We start from the raw sequence: 16,095 nt of genomic DNA on the forward strand, positions 1-16,095 counted from the left end.
TTCTTATTTTGTGACATTTCTTTCCTTTAGTCCGTAATTCCATTATTTTTTTTATAGCAAAATGACTCATTCAACCTTCACAAAATTTATAACGAAGCTAGATATGGTCGTAATTATTTCAAATAAGCAACCCAAAGAAGTCATTTGAATATTCCTAAAATATTAATTAAATATTTGGACGAATACTTGTTAGAGCTCGTCGAGCTCACAAGCGCATATTATACCTACTTGAGCTCAACTCACAGGCCTAATCAAGTAGTTCGAGATCGGCTCGAGCTCTGTAATAGTTGACCGACCTACTCGCGAGTTAGAGTCAAGTTACTCGAATGAATTGTAGCCCTACAAATTACATAAAATTTAGGAAAACTTTAGTTTGCTTCATAGCCTTGTTTTTTTTTTTTCCTTTCCCTTGAAAATTCTTGAAATAGTCTAGTAGGAATCGAACTCAAAACTCTTTCAAAAACACAATCCAAATGATACACCCTTTATGAAATGACCAAATTCAAGCCTAGATAAAATAGAACTAGTAATTGAAGCCAAAGTTGAAATAATTTCAAGGAAACAAAATAAGACAGTCATTTGAAAAAAAATCAAATGAGATGGAACGAACAACCCTAACAATGGATATACAACAAACTTTAAATTTACATGCATTCTACAAAGTGGAAGAGAAAACTTGCTTGTGCTAAATAAAAAGAAAAGGAGATTGTTTGAGACCAAATGCGAAACATAATATATGTTCTAAATCAAGAAACACAGATTGCAACTACAAGCTACCAACATGTAGATTAAAATGAACAGAATACACCTCTGGGATCATTTTTTTATTTTAAAAAAATTTTTTGGGGTTAAATAATGCTGACAATTTTATGTCTTCTAAAAGCCACATTTTTTGCCAATCTTAACCCCAAAAATTTGGACGATCTTTTTGAAGGTTCATTCTTGCTTCCAAGTCCATTGTGCCGAGGACAATTCTATTTGGATTGGAGACTATTTGGACAAAGGTTTTTAGAATAATACTGTAAAAAATTTTATGATATGATGTGTGAGATTGTAAGACAGTTGAAATAATAAAAACAATAATTAAAAAACATATTTATACTGGAAGAGAAAAAATTATTTGGGAAAAAATTTAAACAGATCCATTGTGTAAGTCAAACTATTTGAATGTAACAATTTAAAATTCATAACATCTCTTGTAATCTCACCAAAGTCAAGGAAGGCAAATGTAATTAACCAAAAATAATAGTTGCTTTAATTGTTTTGGTGAAAAATAAGAGTCTAGGCACCCGTAGAGATGCGATTCAGGTGTTAGATTGTTGAAAAAGTAAGATTAATTAAGAAAAATGTATAAATACTAGGGAGGGTTGTAGTTCTTAGGGTGCATATATACATGATAAATTGGGTGAAATTTAGATGTATTATTAAGTGTTTAATAAGTACCAGTTAGAAAAACCTAGTTAAAAAAATAGTTTTTTTGAAGCGTTAGTTAAAAAAATAGTAATACTCTATTTCCTAAGAATTAGGAGAACTTTGTTTCCATATAGAGCTGTCAATAGGATCGGACTAGCCCAATTCAAACCCATTCAACCCATAAAAAAGCCTGATGAGTTGCATGTTTAATAGAGGAGGGCAAATTTTGAATCTAAATAATAAGCCTAAATTAAATGTGAGTCGAGATTGGACCTCACAAGACTCAAGGGTGATTAAGGCCCATCCCGTTCATATGTATAATTGTATATATAACATATATAATTGCATATTAAATCATTAAAAAAATATATGTATATATAATTATACATATTATAATATTAAAATATTAAAATTTTGTATAAAAATTTATAAATATTAATATATTATATATGATTATGAAGTAAATTATGAATTTGAATTGAACCTGATATGAGCTCGGAAGCTCAGATTAAATGATAGAGCCAAATTTGAACTTTCTAATTTAGGCTCGAGTTTAAAAGTGCGTAAGTCTAAAGTCTCGTTTGTTTTTTGAATCGAGTTTGAACTTATTAAAACTATTTATAGAGTCCAATTGACACCCTTATCTCCATGACAGTGGATTTCAAACTAATTACAAACTTTAGTTTGGATTTTTCTTGTACTTTTCTAATTTTAGTTGTAAATGAATAAAAAAATTGGCCCTCTAACAAGAAGGGTTAATCACATTTATTTTTCCTGAGATTTGGCCAAGCTATAAACTGAATTCCATAGTTTGAGCAAAAACCATCTACCCATTACACTAATAAGAAGCAAATAAAAGATGATTTTGCAAAAATGGCTCTAGGATATATTCAAGAAAAACATAAAAACTTTTCCCCATAAAATAGCAGTCCGAATAAGGCCCGAAATTTTCAAATATTTCAATGTACAGGATTTGCATATCCTAAAGGACAACAGAGCAAGATAAAGGGTAAGAAAGGACTATTTTGGAAAACAAAAAAGGAAATAAATCGAATAAAGAGTGAAAAAGGAATTTCCAACCCAATTCCAAGGAAAATAACCAAACCATGAAAATATGAAAACAGAACAATACAGAAGCTTTCTCTGCCTCGCTAACCCTCTGTTCTCCCAATTGCACGACTAATCTTCTTCCACCACCACCGGTCCGCCACCTTCCTCCCACATAGTTAAGAAGAATCTCCGTCAGTGATTCCACCCTTCACTTTCATTCTTGGTGTTGCATATGGCTTTTAATTTGTTGGGATTTTGAGAGTCCACCAGATGGGAACCAATTGCTACCTTTGGATTTCATAGACTAATTTGTGCTTGGGTAGTCGAGGATTCATGGATTTTGCGTGATTTTGGTGGGTTTTTTATGTGGGAAGTCATGAGGAGCCGCAACAGCAGTTTCAAGGAAGAAGATCTAAAGAAAGAGACATCTCCCTCTTCGGCTTCTTCTGCTGTCGATTCAAGATTCAATCAAACTCTCAGAAGTGTTCACGGGTATGCTGTAACTTGCATATAAAACAGATCCAGCAATGTCTAAAAAGTTTTCTGTCAGAAAATTTAAAGCGCCAACTTTGTGCTATTCAACGCAGCTCTTTTATCATATCTGAGTACCCAGTTAGGAATTATTTGAGAAAATCCAGACGGGTCTCATTCAATTAGAGTTTATAGTGTGTGATCAGTGAGGAAGAGGAAATAGTATCAATTTGTGAAATTTTTCTTCAAGTTTTGAGCTTTGACTTTTTGTGTTTTTTTTTTTTTTTTAAATTTCTGCTCATTTAACAGCTATAACTTAGTTGATTTGTTAAATTGGTAGTTAAATAGGTGCAATTTCCGGTTATCTCTGGATGTTTGATATATTTGTATTTGTGGTGAATAGAAATTTGGCAAGTTTTGTGGATGGGAATATTGTTAATGTGGGAAAAGGTAGACTAGCTTGCTCCTATTTTCATGATTATTAGTTTTGAGTGGTTATTCAATTTGATTGGATTTTATGTTAGTTTTCATTAAGAGTTACTTAATTCTGAAAGAGTAGAACTCTTTTTGCACTTCTCATGTTTAGGATGCAAGATGGTAATGCTACTGCTTAATCGTCTGTTTCGATTTTGTTTTTATTATTTCTAGAAAGTTGGTATATCTACCCACTTGGGTTATCCACAAACTCCTAAAATTGTTGAAGAGTCTCTCTCTCATTTTCTGGATTTTGAAGTTTCGGGCAGCAATGCTGCTTGCTCTTATCCTATGTATAGGGGAAGGCAATGTCAAATCCTGCTTTGAAAAATTTATAATCTTCAATGATGATGCATGATTTATGTCCCATAGGTTGTACCGCTGCTTTGTTTGGTCTCCAAGATTTGTGATTTTTTTTTTTAAATTCAATATGTCAGTGGTTCTAGTTGTTGATTTATACTTCTTAGGTTTGTGATTGCTCTCCAGGGATAAATTATAGCACAAGGTACTTGAATTGGTACTCCATAATTTTGTGGAGTACACCAGGAGAAGTCAAGTTTTTTGCCAAGTTTGTCTGCTACAAGTTTTTTAAAAATTTTTGCTACAGTAACCTCAAAAAACTTTTCAAAGTTTTTAAACTATACACTTCAAAATATTCAAAAAAAAAACACAGTTCAAAAATTTTTTAAAAAACTTCTACAGTAAGCTACAGTAAAGTTTTAGACAAACACTCAAAAAACTCACCTTCCAAACGGGCCATTAGAGTGCTCAAAGTGCATGAGCGATATGTTTTTCAATTTAAATTTTTTCCCTTTTTTCTGGTAAAGGTTTTACACATAATAACTGGTTCCAGAGGACTTTGGAGCTCTATGGCCATATTTTGAAAAATCATGCTTAACATTCACCATTTAGTAGTTTTAGTAAAAGAAGTAGGCCCCTGTGATCCAGGATATACTCGTTAGTAGTCCTTTAATTTAAGGTTTGGTAATGGTAGTCATTGGCATACATATCTTCATTTTGAATCTATGTTGAAATTCATAATGTTGGAGGCTCTATGACAAATATTCAGCTTACGATCTCTTTTTAATCTTTTGTTATGAATTGTGGAGAAATTTTTTGAATGGTCTTTTAATGCCATTTAGGTTGCTGAAAGGGCGCAGTTTTCCTGGTAAGATACTAATCACAAGGAGGACAGATCCACAGGATGACTTAATTCTAAGGTCTCCAGATAGTAACAGGAGTTTATCGGATAATGATACTGGTTCCAGTGAACGAGTGGATGAATCTAGTCAGGTTTTAGGATAAGCCACTCCTGCCATTGTCTCCTTATGTAGTGGTAATTCTGTAATTTGCTTTGATTAGTAACATGTTCTTATTAAGATTTTCTTTTTGAGTTTAGGATGGACTCCAAAACAGAAGTAATGCAAGTACTACTACATCTTTTAGCAAAATGAAATTGTCAACCTCAAATTCAGAAAATGCATCTAGAGAGGTTCAGAAACCCACGGTGGGTGCTAGAGCTACAGATTCCGCAAGATTGATGAAGTTCACAAAAGAATTGTCTGGGACGACTGTTATTCTAGGTATTAATAATTTTTCTATAATACATCTGAATCATTGTCTTTGCTTGCGATGATAGTATTTAAGAATTTTCCTGGTTTAGATATGGTTGTGTAAGCTGGATAATCATATATTCTTCAATTTTGTATTCATCTTGTTTCTAATTCTTTTTTCTCCTGGAGGGAGGAATTAAAGTTCTCTAGTCCCACTTTGGGTGTTTTAGACTGTTTTGCAAGTTTTATGGATATAAGTGTGGCTGGTAGACAAGTGGCCTTAAAGTTTTCAAGTAACTTTTATACTTTGATTTTTTCCTTTCTGCGCCTGAGGCTATACGTAGGAAGATGACATATTGAGGGAAAAATCCGTAGCTGAAACCAGCAGGCGCTACAATAATTAGCGTATTACAAGCTGGCAGTCCAGTAATTGGTGCACGAAAAGTTGTTACTGAACAGTGGTAATTTTATTATATAAATTATGAGGGGAAAACCAGTTGTAGCTGCAGCATATCAGCTGTAAAAAGCAACATTTTTACTGAATTAAGTATCTTTGACATAATAAAAGGTTATTGAAGTTGTTTGTTCTGAAAAAGCATTTCTGTTGTCTCCAATTGCATGCAATTAATCAGGGGAAGGATGTTGGTTTTGTTGGGTGCCAAGTGAGGTGAACACAAATAGAGACTGTCATTGAATTGTTTTTCCCCCCTTTTCTGATTGATAATCGGTGATCATATATTTGTAAGATCCTCGCCTGATGATCATATATTTGTAAGATCCCTGCCTGCTGATCATATATATGTAAGATCCCCGCCTTTGATGAGAGGTGTGAAGAAGAAGCTTTGAGATAACTAGTATAATGGGTGTAAACTGAAAGAATAATTTGGATTTTTGGGAAGCATCATGACAAATCCTTGATTTTCAAGTTGAGGAAGATATTAACTTTGTTCTTGTATGAGAAAGCTAGTTCAGGTCAGTATATACTATATGAAACATAGGTTTCTTTTGGAAAATGATTGTGCAATCAATATGTTATTCTGTTTTGTTATTGATTGAAAAATTCAATTTCGGAATCCTATTGATTTTTTGCCATTCTTATCTTACAGATAACCTGCGTGAACTAGCCTGGAGTGGTGTTCCACCATATTTGCGGCCAAGTGTGTGGAGACTTCTTTTGGTATGCCATTATGCTAAAAACTAGCCTGTCTAAAGTTTTTGATTCAAATAGCATGGTTGGTAATTGCATGTTAATTATTGCCTCCATCTATGCTGCATCTGATGGTTCTATTTGACCAGCTGCAATATATCTCAAAACTGGCTGTGACAAAACTTTGGCCTATATGTTTTTATAGGCAGGAAAATAGAAATTAAAGAATACTATGGTTACAGAAGATTGTGTCTCGGAAATGTACTGCAAAAGTTTTGGGAGTTTTGTTTAGTTAAGATACTTTTCATCACTGTAATCTTTCCTGTAGATAATATTGGCCCTTTTTTATCTTTACATTTCTGCATTTGTTTACTTTAACTCATATGAGACTAAAAAGGTTTGAGATAACACAGAAAATATGATGAAGGAGAAATTGGAGGTTGGTAGAAAGAACAAAATAGTTGTCCTTTCTGTTTCGCTTGGGAATTGTGTTGATTATTTTTCATGTAGTAGATTATCTAAAATTCGGTGGTGCTTTTTTTCATATAATCTTTGAAAGTCTCTCTTGGAGTTGTTTGGCGTTTTGGTAGTGAGAGTTGGCTGTGTTTTCTTCTCTGTTAAGAACTTAAGATGGATGTCTATCCATTTTGTTATGAATTTGACTATTTACATAGATGTCTAGTTTTTTCAGATGGAACTTCAAAATTTTCCCATTATGTTTATCTGTGAAACCTCTCTCTCTCTCGCTCTCGCTCTCTCTCTCTCTCTCTCTCTCTCTCTCTCTCTCTCTCTCGGTAGATGTAAGGTGCTTTACAAAAGGTGTTGATTTGAACTTGTGTGCTTCTTGTTAATAACGAAACTTTCTGTTGATGCTGTATATTATTTAGGCTATTATCTAGGTTCTTTTATTGTTCTGTATATATAATATTAGTGCCTTTTGAAGCTTTGTTTTCTCATCTCATTTTCTATGCTGGTCTTCTGCCACTCAATTTTTTTTTTCAAGAAAAACTTCTTAGCCTTTTCCACAACTAATGCAGGAATGAAAAAAGGAAAAAGATGAAGTTTAGTCTAGCTAATTTAAGTTGATTTGTAACTTGTGTACTGCAAAGACTAGTTTGTCTTCATAAATTCTGTTCAGCTATTTCCTGGCTTGCATATTCGCATTGATATATTAAAGAAATTTAGAATATCTAGCTGGAAAGATTGTTGTTGCTTTTTGAAATTTAAATAATGAACTGACAACAGGGATATGCACCCCCTAATTCAGATAGAAGGGAGGGAGTTTTGAGGAGAAAGCGCCTGGAGTATCTTGATTGTGTTGCTCAGTATTATGATGTTCAAGACACTGAGCGTACAGATGAAGAGATTAACATGCTCCGGCAGGTTTATTAGAGGCTATTCCTCTTGGTTATTATCTCCTGACAATGTATTGGCAGCCTTGTGTAACCACATATTCATATGTTCCAATTATTCTTTTCAGATTGCTGTTGATTGTCCAAGAACTGTACCTGATGTCTCTTTTTTTCAACAACCTGAAGTTCAGAAATCTTTGGAGCGCATACTTTATATATGGTTAGTTACCTTTTATGCTGATATACATATGATAGTAATCCTTCTGAACTGGTTGAATTGGTCAATGTCATATACAGTGGTGGAGCAGGAAATAATTGCTAGTTTCTGTCTTTCCTAAAAGTAGGTACTCCCTCTGGCCCATTTTATAGGTCTTGGTTTCTATTTTGGTTTGGCTCAAAATTGTAGTCATGGTCTAAAAATAGAAATAAATAGTGCCCAACTTTCCTGTTGTGCCCTTCCTACAATATTCAGGGGAAAACATTTAAGTCATGTTCTATTGGGCCTTTTTCAAAATTTCAAACTGAACTAATAAAAAGTTGAATATTAATTTAGTGGCAATAATGGAAAAAGTTGCTTTAACAGCTCATGTATTATAGTCAAATTTTACTTTTCTTAAACTGTGTGCAAAGTTGATCGTGACATATGAAATGGGATGGATGGAGTGCACAACAACAATATACACATAAAAAAGTGTTGCATCTTTTTCGTGTAATATAATATATATTCACATGATAACACAACTTAATTGTGGCAGTGGAGGCACGTGCCCCCATTACCCCCTTTGTAGATCCACCTTTGGTCATACAGATCTTCTAAGTGATCCAGGAGATGCTTGCACTGGACTGTGTAATGTAGCAAAAAGAAAGATTGAGAACTTATCTGACATTATTTATCATTCAGAGCCTTTTGGAATTTTTAAATTTTTACATACTGTAGTTTCCACAAATTCCTTTTACTAGTTGCGTCTCTAGGAAGTAGGCCATCCACTGTGTATTTCTTTTTCCTTTTGATTGCCAGGTTTGTGTAATGACTACCAGAAAAAATATTTTCAGAAGGTTTTGATGGATAGATATGTGCCTCTTATATCTCACTGAATAGGATATGTGTGAAGTTAAATATGGTACATGCTAGGGAGAAAACATTATTGTAGGCCATGTTAAACTACCATGGAAAACCAGGGCTGAGAACTCTTCATTTCACTGGTTATCAATATCTTGCAAGAGGTGGAAATAAAGATGGAAAAGAACATCTTGATCAGATTAAGAGAATTTCAGGGGAAGAAAGGACCAGGCATGAATATAGTGGAGAAATCTTTTAAATTTGAAAATTACTACAAGCTATTTTTCTACTTCTATAGGCATTCATTTTTCTTACTCTTGGAGATGGATGGAAGATTTGAATGAGTCTGTCCTGTTAACTTTGAGGACAATTTACTTGATCCATTTTAGAATTTAGCTAGAAAATTAGGCCAATTGGAGGTCTTGAAATTTGGATTTGGAAATGTTAGAAAAACTTTGAAACCTCTATAACCCTTGGGCACGTTTTGCAAGTGTTCTCTGATGATAAGTTGTTACGCTGGTAAGGCACTCTATTCAATTAACCATCTGTGGTATTATAAGGAGCTGCTGTAAGCATTCCTATTATAAATGTAACTGCCGAGCTCAATGAGAATGGTCTTTTGGATGCATTAGACTGATATTCATAATATAATGTTTGTTACGTTGCTTATATGCAGTTTTGCATTTGTTGTTTGCTTATTTCAGCAATTTTCTCTCACAGAATACTTAAATGACCAGTAGACTAATCTCTTTATAAAGTTCTGTTCTTTCAACAATCTAGAGTTCTATATGGCCCATTATGCTCTTAAAAGTGTGAACATTTAGGTTGCCTTTGAGAAAACTGAAATCTGAAATTCAAAATCTGAATCCGTTAAGTTACTGAATTGTCAAGTATTGAATCCATATAACTTGTTATATGAACCTGAACACTGAATACATAGTGTAGTATGTCTATTATTTGATGATTATAGACAACTGAATACCCTTTTTCTTGGTAAGTGGGAGGTCTTGAACCCAAGACTTACCACCCAACCCAATCCTTTCCCCCCTTCTTCCCCCCCCCCCCCCCCCCCAAAACATCCCCCAATTATGAAAAGCTCCTAAAGTTGCCTTAAGAAATTTTAAAATTTTTAATTTTATCTTATATTTGCACTCCCTGAAATTTTCAAATTTCCTTTCTCCCATTATGTTACCCCCCTAAATTTATAAAGTAATTGCCTTTGTAGCTTATTTTAAACATGAATACATCCAAATTAAAAGTATTTTCTCTCGTTTTTCTAATAGTAATTTATTTTTCTTTTTCCGACCTAAAAAAAGAAAATAAAGCATTAATAGAAAACAAACGAACAATCTTTAAACTTTTGGTACATACAAATGAATAAATGATCTTCATTCAAACTCCTTTTACAAGAACTATAGTTGTCTAGTGTATAAAGATATTAAATGTATCATTACTTCAACAGTATTCTTGTAATTGAAACTCTTAATACTGTTGAAAAGATGATGCAACTATCATATGATCTATACAATTATTTATGATATAAGAAAGTTTTTGCCTTTTGTGATACGATGTATATTGACATAATTGTGCCACCCTAACCTTGGGGTCCTCGATCTGCCACTGATTACACACACACACACCTATATACACACATACATATACCACACCTATACACACATTAATTTCATTTAAAATAAGAATTAATTATTTAAAAGATAAAAAAGAATGAACCACAAAATTATAAAAAAGAAGAAACTCCTCTTCTATTATTGGAGAATAATGTCTGCTGAAAAGGAAAAGGAGAACGAGGCTAGAAGGAAGAGAGGCAGGAAGGACAAGAGAGATGCCAGATGACGAACAAGAAGGGGAGGAAGTAATTGTGTCTTTTTTGGGTTATTTTGCCATTAAAAATGTATTTAAATCCTAACATCTGAGCGTATTTTGTATTAACTGATAAGTGAATGTCTTATTACTTATTTTTTGAAGTAATTTTTGCCTAGGCAATGCGGAGGCACTTAATTAAGATGTTATATTGTTGGTTATCAAACAGGTCTGAACATGTTAACGTCGGAACACATTAAGTGTTGCATTGGGTTATCTAACAGGGCCTTAGTTATTCTGTTAGTTTTGGTCATGAATCGGAGGCAAGAAAGCAGATTGTGTTTATGCTGGAGCTTTCATCAGAATTGCTGTCCAATCTAAAGAAGAAATGTAAAATGGATACTACTAGGTTCCTGTGCTGCAATACCCTACTATTTCTCTGGCCTAGAAGTGATCTACTACCACCTTGGCCTCTTTCTCCTCTCCTTGCTTCCCTCTTCTTGTCTCCTCTGCTCCTATACAACCAGCAATAGAGCAGCAAGTTGAGACAAGGCCTTACATAAAAAGTGCCATTTACCAGTCCTAACAGTACATCGTCCTTTTCTTCTCTCTTCTTTCAAAATCTTGGACACCCAATCCCCTTCCAAGAAACATCTCCACCACTATGACCCTTCCTACCACTCCCCCCCCCCCCCTTCTCAGCTCAACTATTGCACTTACAAAACTGAGAGCACATTAGCTTCAGGGGAACTGTTGCTCTCCTTGCACTGCTAATACTTTGAGACTTCACTAACTTGGAACCAAAGTCTTTCAACCAGTTAGTCAAATCCTTTTTTGACCTCCTTTGAGAAAATGCATATCATGCTCGAGGTAAATGGGCAGGTAGAATTAGGTACATTAATGGATGTTTTAATCTTTTTTATGTGCTGCAAAGAATTTGAATTCATCTTGAGTTTGTGCACTTGAAGCTTGGTTGCAAGATTGTAAATTATAGTTTAATCAGGTAAATGCTACTTGTTAAAGTTCAGCAACTTACTGGAGAATGACACATACTACTGAAGAGAACCCTTATATACAAAAATATCCTATTTCTAATTGATTTTTGTTGTTAGCAATTAGAAAAGTACCAATGACATTTTAATTCAGTTCAGACTCAACCAGAACGAAAACTTTAGCTAAGTCCACAGTTCCCAATTTGTCAGTATCACAGACCGAGAATGGCAATGAGGCAGAGGGAAAGAAAGAGGGGCTTCCGGAAGGAGGAGATTTTTCTCTCAATAGTTTATATCAATAAACAGATAAAAGCCATAATGGTGCTATTTGTAGTTTTACATGAGTAATTGCTGCATGATTTTCCTGTAAATTTCCAAATCAACCTTGGTTTTCATGTTTTATTATGGAAAAATTTAAATATTTTCCATTTTCAGGGCTATTCGGCATCCTGCAAGTGGATATGTTCAAGGAATAAACGATCTGGCAACCCCCTTTTTAGTAGTATTCTTGTCAGAACATTTAGAAGGCAGTGTTGAGAATTGGTCAATGGCAGATCTGTCTCCAGATCAAATATCTAATGTTGAGGCTGACTGTTATTGGTGTCTATCAAAGTTACTTGATGGTATGCAAGACCATTACACATTTGCTCAACCAGGAATTCAGCGGCTGGTGTTTAAGCTGAAGGAATTGGTTAGACGGATTGATGGTATACCCTGTTACTATGCGTTAATTCTAAAGCTTGGAATCATCTAATAATCTTATGTATGAGAAGATCTAATTTGCATGTGGGTCTTTTGTTTTATTTGAACAGTATGGTTATCGTTCTTATAAAACTAAAAATAAAAATAAAAAAAAAAATTGAAGGCAACTGTTATCTTGCAACTGCACTACTTGCCATATTCAAAAATCAATTTGTTCATAAGAGCCTTTAGAAGCCATGGGGTAATAAATAAACTTTTTGTATGGGACCATGTGTGTTCATTGTTTATGGCCACAAGGTTTTTGATTTTAATCTTTGTGGTCCTATTTTTGGTACTTTGCTTGTGTATACAAGTAGTGGATCTAGGAGGTTCTGGGTGTATGTTTATCCTACAACTCTGTCACAAGTGGTTCAATTGCATCAACAGTTCCTTTTTGGTATTTCTTGGTCGTGTTTATTCGGCATTCTTTTGGCTAAGAGCTCTTTCATTTGCTTCGGAAGTATTTTTCGCTTTTTGGGTACATGTTGGTGCTGAAGAAATTCAAGAAACATAAGTCTATAAATGATCTTGCAACCTGAAAGATTATGTCTGTATCCTATTACGCTCATTTTCATCTACTGCTTTTCTGTACCGTTGATTCAGAACCTGTATCAACACACATGGAGAATCAAGGGCTTGAGTTTCTTCAATTTGCATTCCGCTGGGTCAACTGTCTTCTAATACGTGAGGTTTGTATTTTTTCCTGTGTCAAGAGTTAATTTTGTTTATTTATTTGTAAATGTAATGAATGTGGTTGCCCACTCCTGGGTAATTATGAGGGATTTCAATCAGCGTCTTTGCTTCTACAGATCCCTTTCCATCTTGTTACCCGCTTGTGGGATACGTATCTTGCAGAAGGAGATGCATTGCCTGAATTTTTAGTGTACATATTCGCCAGTTTTCTGTTAACAGTAAGATATAATCTCTCTTTAAGCCTGTTAAGTTCTTGATTAAATACCTTGTAGTGAGAACAGGAGATTAGCAGTGGTATAGTAATTGTGCTTTTTGGAGAGGGTATTTCTTTTTGGCTCAAATCATTCACGTTAACTATCTTCATCCATTTGGTTATTCTTGAACTAATCTGCTCTGCAACAATTAAAACATGAGAATAACACACAGTATTTACTTGTATAATCATACAAAAGAACACACTTGATTGTGCTGGTATCTTTCTAACCACTCTTGTATGAAGGTATCACATAAAGGTTAAATTTCTCCTGCACTAAAATTCTGGATCTTAAAATACCATGTGAATCTTGATAGGACACTGATGGTTATAGAAATCATGATCGAGGTACTGAATAACTTGTCTCATGGGTGAAAATCCTTATCTGTACTTCTGAATTAGCACTCATCTCTCTTTGCAACTCACTGTGCACACCTGTGTGTTCTCACGTGGATTTTCTTTTTGCCATATTTTTGTCATCTCTGTACAAAATTCTGATCATGTTTCGTTAGATAATTCATTCAGAGATTTACTTGGAGCAACCATAAATACTAAGGACACAGACGTCTCATCTTTCTGTATTTAATGCTACTATCTTCATCTTTGAATATGCGACTTGTTTTCAGTGGTCCAATAAGCTTCAGAAGCTTGAATTCCAAGATATGGTTATGTTTCTTCAACACCTTCCAACCAATAACTGGAGTCATTTGGAGCTGGAGATGGTTCTTTCCCAAGCTTACATGTGGCACACTATGTTTAAAAGGTCTCCCAGCCACTTGGTTAGCTGAAGACGGAACAACATGATTCCCAGCTGGTCATCTTCCTGAATGTGTTGTTTTTATTTTCTTTTCACAACCTATACATCTGATCAGCGCTGATCTTTACCTATTAAATCAGTTGGCTGAATTTTGCTTGTTGGCATCTGTTTTCTGAACAAAAAGCTGATCATATTCTGTTTTTGTAATAACCGTGTCTCTAACTGATTTTTATGTACATCTTTGATAATAGAAAGTAAGGATTTGCAGGAAAATAAAGTTTAGTCTCTAATTTGTTACACTGTGGTTGTTTTGTAATTTTTTGTTTGTCACAATGCGTAAACATAAGTTCGAATATAATGGGATCCAGAACATTTGAAAATTTATTTCTTAGTTCCAGAGAGCTGCCTCTGATTGTTTTGGTTTCTTAGGCATCTGCTATAGCACAAAATGATTCTTATACCAGCAAAAGTCGATAAGTTGAAGGTATCGTCTGTTTCTCACTTTGCTTCCTCCATTTGTTCAATTCTTTAGTCCGATATCAATGCCACAGGTATTTTCAGAAGTTTGAAAATGCACATGCTCAAGTGCCTGCTTATTGAAAAATTGTCTCCAATGTCTGTTGTCAAGAGTTGATCAACCATTATGTCAGGATTTGCTTCCAAGAGTCCTAATATTCGGACGAAAGAATGTGGCATTGATGCTCACCATATCTGTGACCACCATTTCTGAATTTCTAGGAGTTCTAAATCCAATATAAGAGTGATCCTTGTTTCTTGCCACAGCCAGGGAAATTTTAACAATGTCGTAGAGATTATTGGAAACAGGTGCATGCAATAAACCATATTGTATCAGTCTCCATGCTGTCGTTTAACAGCTTTGGGAACAATAGTTGGAGGGTTGTCTTTATGTAAGTTTCGTTAACTCATAGGTATGATATATCTTTCGTATTTATGTTCTGCGCTTAAATTGGAAAGATTTCATTCTGGAGGGTTTTTTTTTTTTTTTTTTAAAATTTTTGGTCCAAGCAGGGGAGGATTAAAACTTAAGAAACCAGGAGGGGCAGGGGGATTTGAACTTAGGACGTATAATTCTAGAGAGTACTAATTAATTAACGACTGTGTACTTTGTGAATATCAAATCCTCGTACCTAAACATTCTTACAAGCATTGAGAACGAGGCTGAGATGATATTCTAATGCAAAGCCATTTCAGCGTTAGAGAAATGGCACCTAAACTTATATGCTTAACATAGAATTGCAGCAATACAAAATAAGTTTTGCAGATTGGTAGTGAAAGTTCAGCTGTCAAGAAGGTTGTCAAACTTTGCATAAGTGGATAGGACTTGTTACACGAGATCATTAGCTTTGTCCATCATTTTTAGTGATTCTTCTGAAAAAGAAGAAGAACATGCATAAGCTGGTCCTGTCCCCATGGAAATTATGGAATGTGTTGGATTTTCTTTACTAATATAAAAGCTAAAAGTTTAGAGCTCCTTGTGAGTTCTGACCACCTAAAAAAAATTTATAAAGAAACTTACAAAAATTGATTTGCATGTTTTGTGAGACGTTTCCCATTTTATCCATTTATCCATTTTATATTTCCCATTTTTAAGCAAGTGAGAAGCTTGTTCTAAGAAAGTCTTAATTGTTGAATGAACCTTCCAGAGAATGAAATAGTTTCAAAGAGTCTCGATACAATTCACCAATAACAGGAAAAATGTTCAAAATTAAAATTTATGGACTAATTAAAAAGCTAAATTCTAATGATAGAGGGCGGCAAAATTTAAAAGCAAGGACTAAATAGCCAATGTTTAATAGTGCCAAAATCGTAAAAATATCTCTCTCACCAAGTCTAGAGCTCTTACCAATTAACTAACCCCAAACGAACAGAAAAGATCATGGCAAAAGCTGTTATTACTTTCAACAAACAACACAAAACTGTAGCTATCATTTTCAAGAAAGAGGTCCAAAATGAAAAGTCATTATATCAATGGATTGAGATCATTTGCAAGCGTTTGAATGCTTGTGATTTCATCACACACTAGAGTATTGTATACTGCCACCTTACGTCTATGTTTTCTTACATGTATTTTGTCCGGAATCATGATATGGTTAAGGCTCTATAAATATCAAAATTTCTTGCATGAAGCAATACAGAGATATGGCCATTTCTTACCATTTAATCTTTCTTCTCTTGTTGCCCTTTTTATTAGGGATAATATCAGAAACTTCCCTTGAGGTTTCTTCTAATATCGCTTGGCACTCTTGAGGTTTTTGAAATATCACTTACCTCCCCTAGTAAATGTAAAAGGCTATATT

General features: G+C 34.3%; 1 protein-coding gene across 2 annotated transcripts; it reads left to right on the plus strand.

Annotated features, from left to right (window-relative positions):
- Window positions 1-2,486: 2,486 nt before the first annotated feature.
- LOC113736794 (uncharacterized) lies at window positions 2,487-14,076 on the plus strand. 2 transcript variants are annotated; one of them, XM_027263951.2, is made up of 10 exons: window positions 2,487-2,955; window positions 4,551-4,701; window positions 4,808-4,991; window positions 6,068-6,138; window positions 7,354-7,491; window positions 7,589-7,680; window positions 11,769-12,040; window positions 12,678-12,763; window positions 12,884-12,985; window positions 13,647-14,076. In XM_027263951.2, the coding sequence occupies exons 1-10, from the start codon at window positions 2,828-2,830 to the stop codon at window positions 13,806-13,808; spliced, it is 1,386 nt and encodes a 461-aa protein (XP_027119752.2). In that variant the 5' UTR covers window positions 2,487-2,827; the 3' UTR covers window positions 13,809-14,076. The 2 variants fall into 2 exon arrangements, with proteins under 2 accessions (XP_027119752.2, XP_071939531.1); XM_072083430.1 differs by lacking the exon at window positions 12,884-12,985.
- Window positions 14,077-16,095: the final 2,019 nt, after the last annotated feature.

The sequence above is a fragment of the Coffea arabica genome, chromosome 3e, assembly GCF_036785885.1.
Source record: "Coffea arabica cultivar ET-39 chromosome 3e, Coffea Arabica ET-39 HiFi, whole genome shotgun sequence".
Taxonomy (NCBI): Eukaryota; Viridiplantae; Streptophyta; class Magnoliopsida; order Gentianales; family Rubiaceae; genus Coffea; species Coffea arabica.

What these genes read in the sequence shown, in the direction of transcription:
- LOC113736794 (XM_027263951.2), top strand. Translation starts at nt 2,828, where the DNA reads ATGTGGGAAGTCATGAGGAGCCGCAACAGCAGTTTCAAGGAAGAAGAT. An exon ending in GAGTGGATGAATCTAGTCAG is followed by an intron (nt 4,702 to 4,807) that starts GTTTTAGGATAA and finishes TTTTGAGTTTAG; the next exon opens with GATGGACTCCAAAACAGAAG. An exon ending in ACTGTCTTCTAATACGTGAG is followed by an intron (nt 12,764 to 12,883) that starts GTTTGTATTTTT and finishes TTGCTTCTACAG; the next exon opens with ATCCCTTTCCATCTTGTTAC.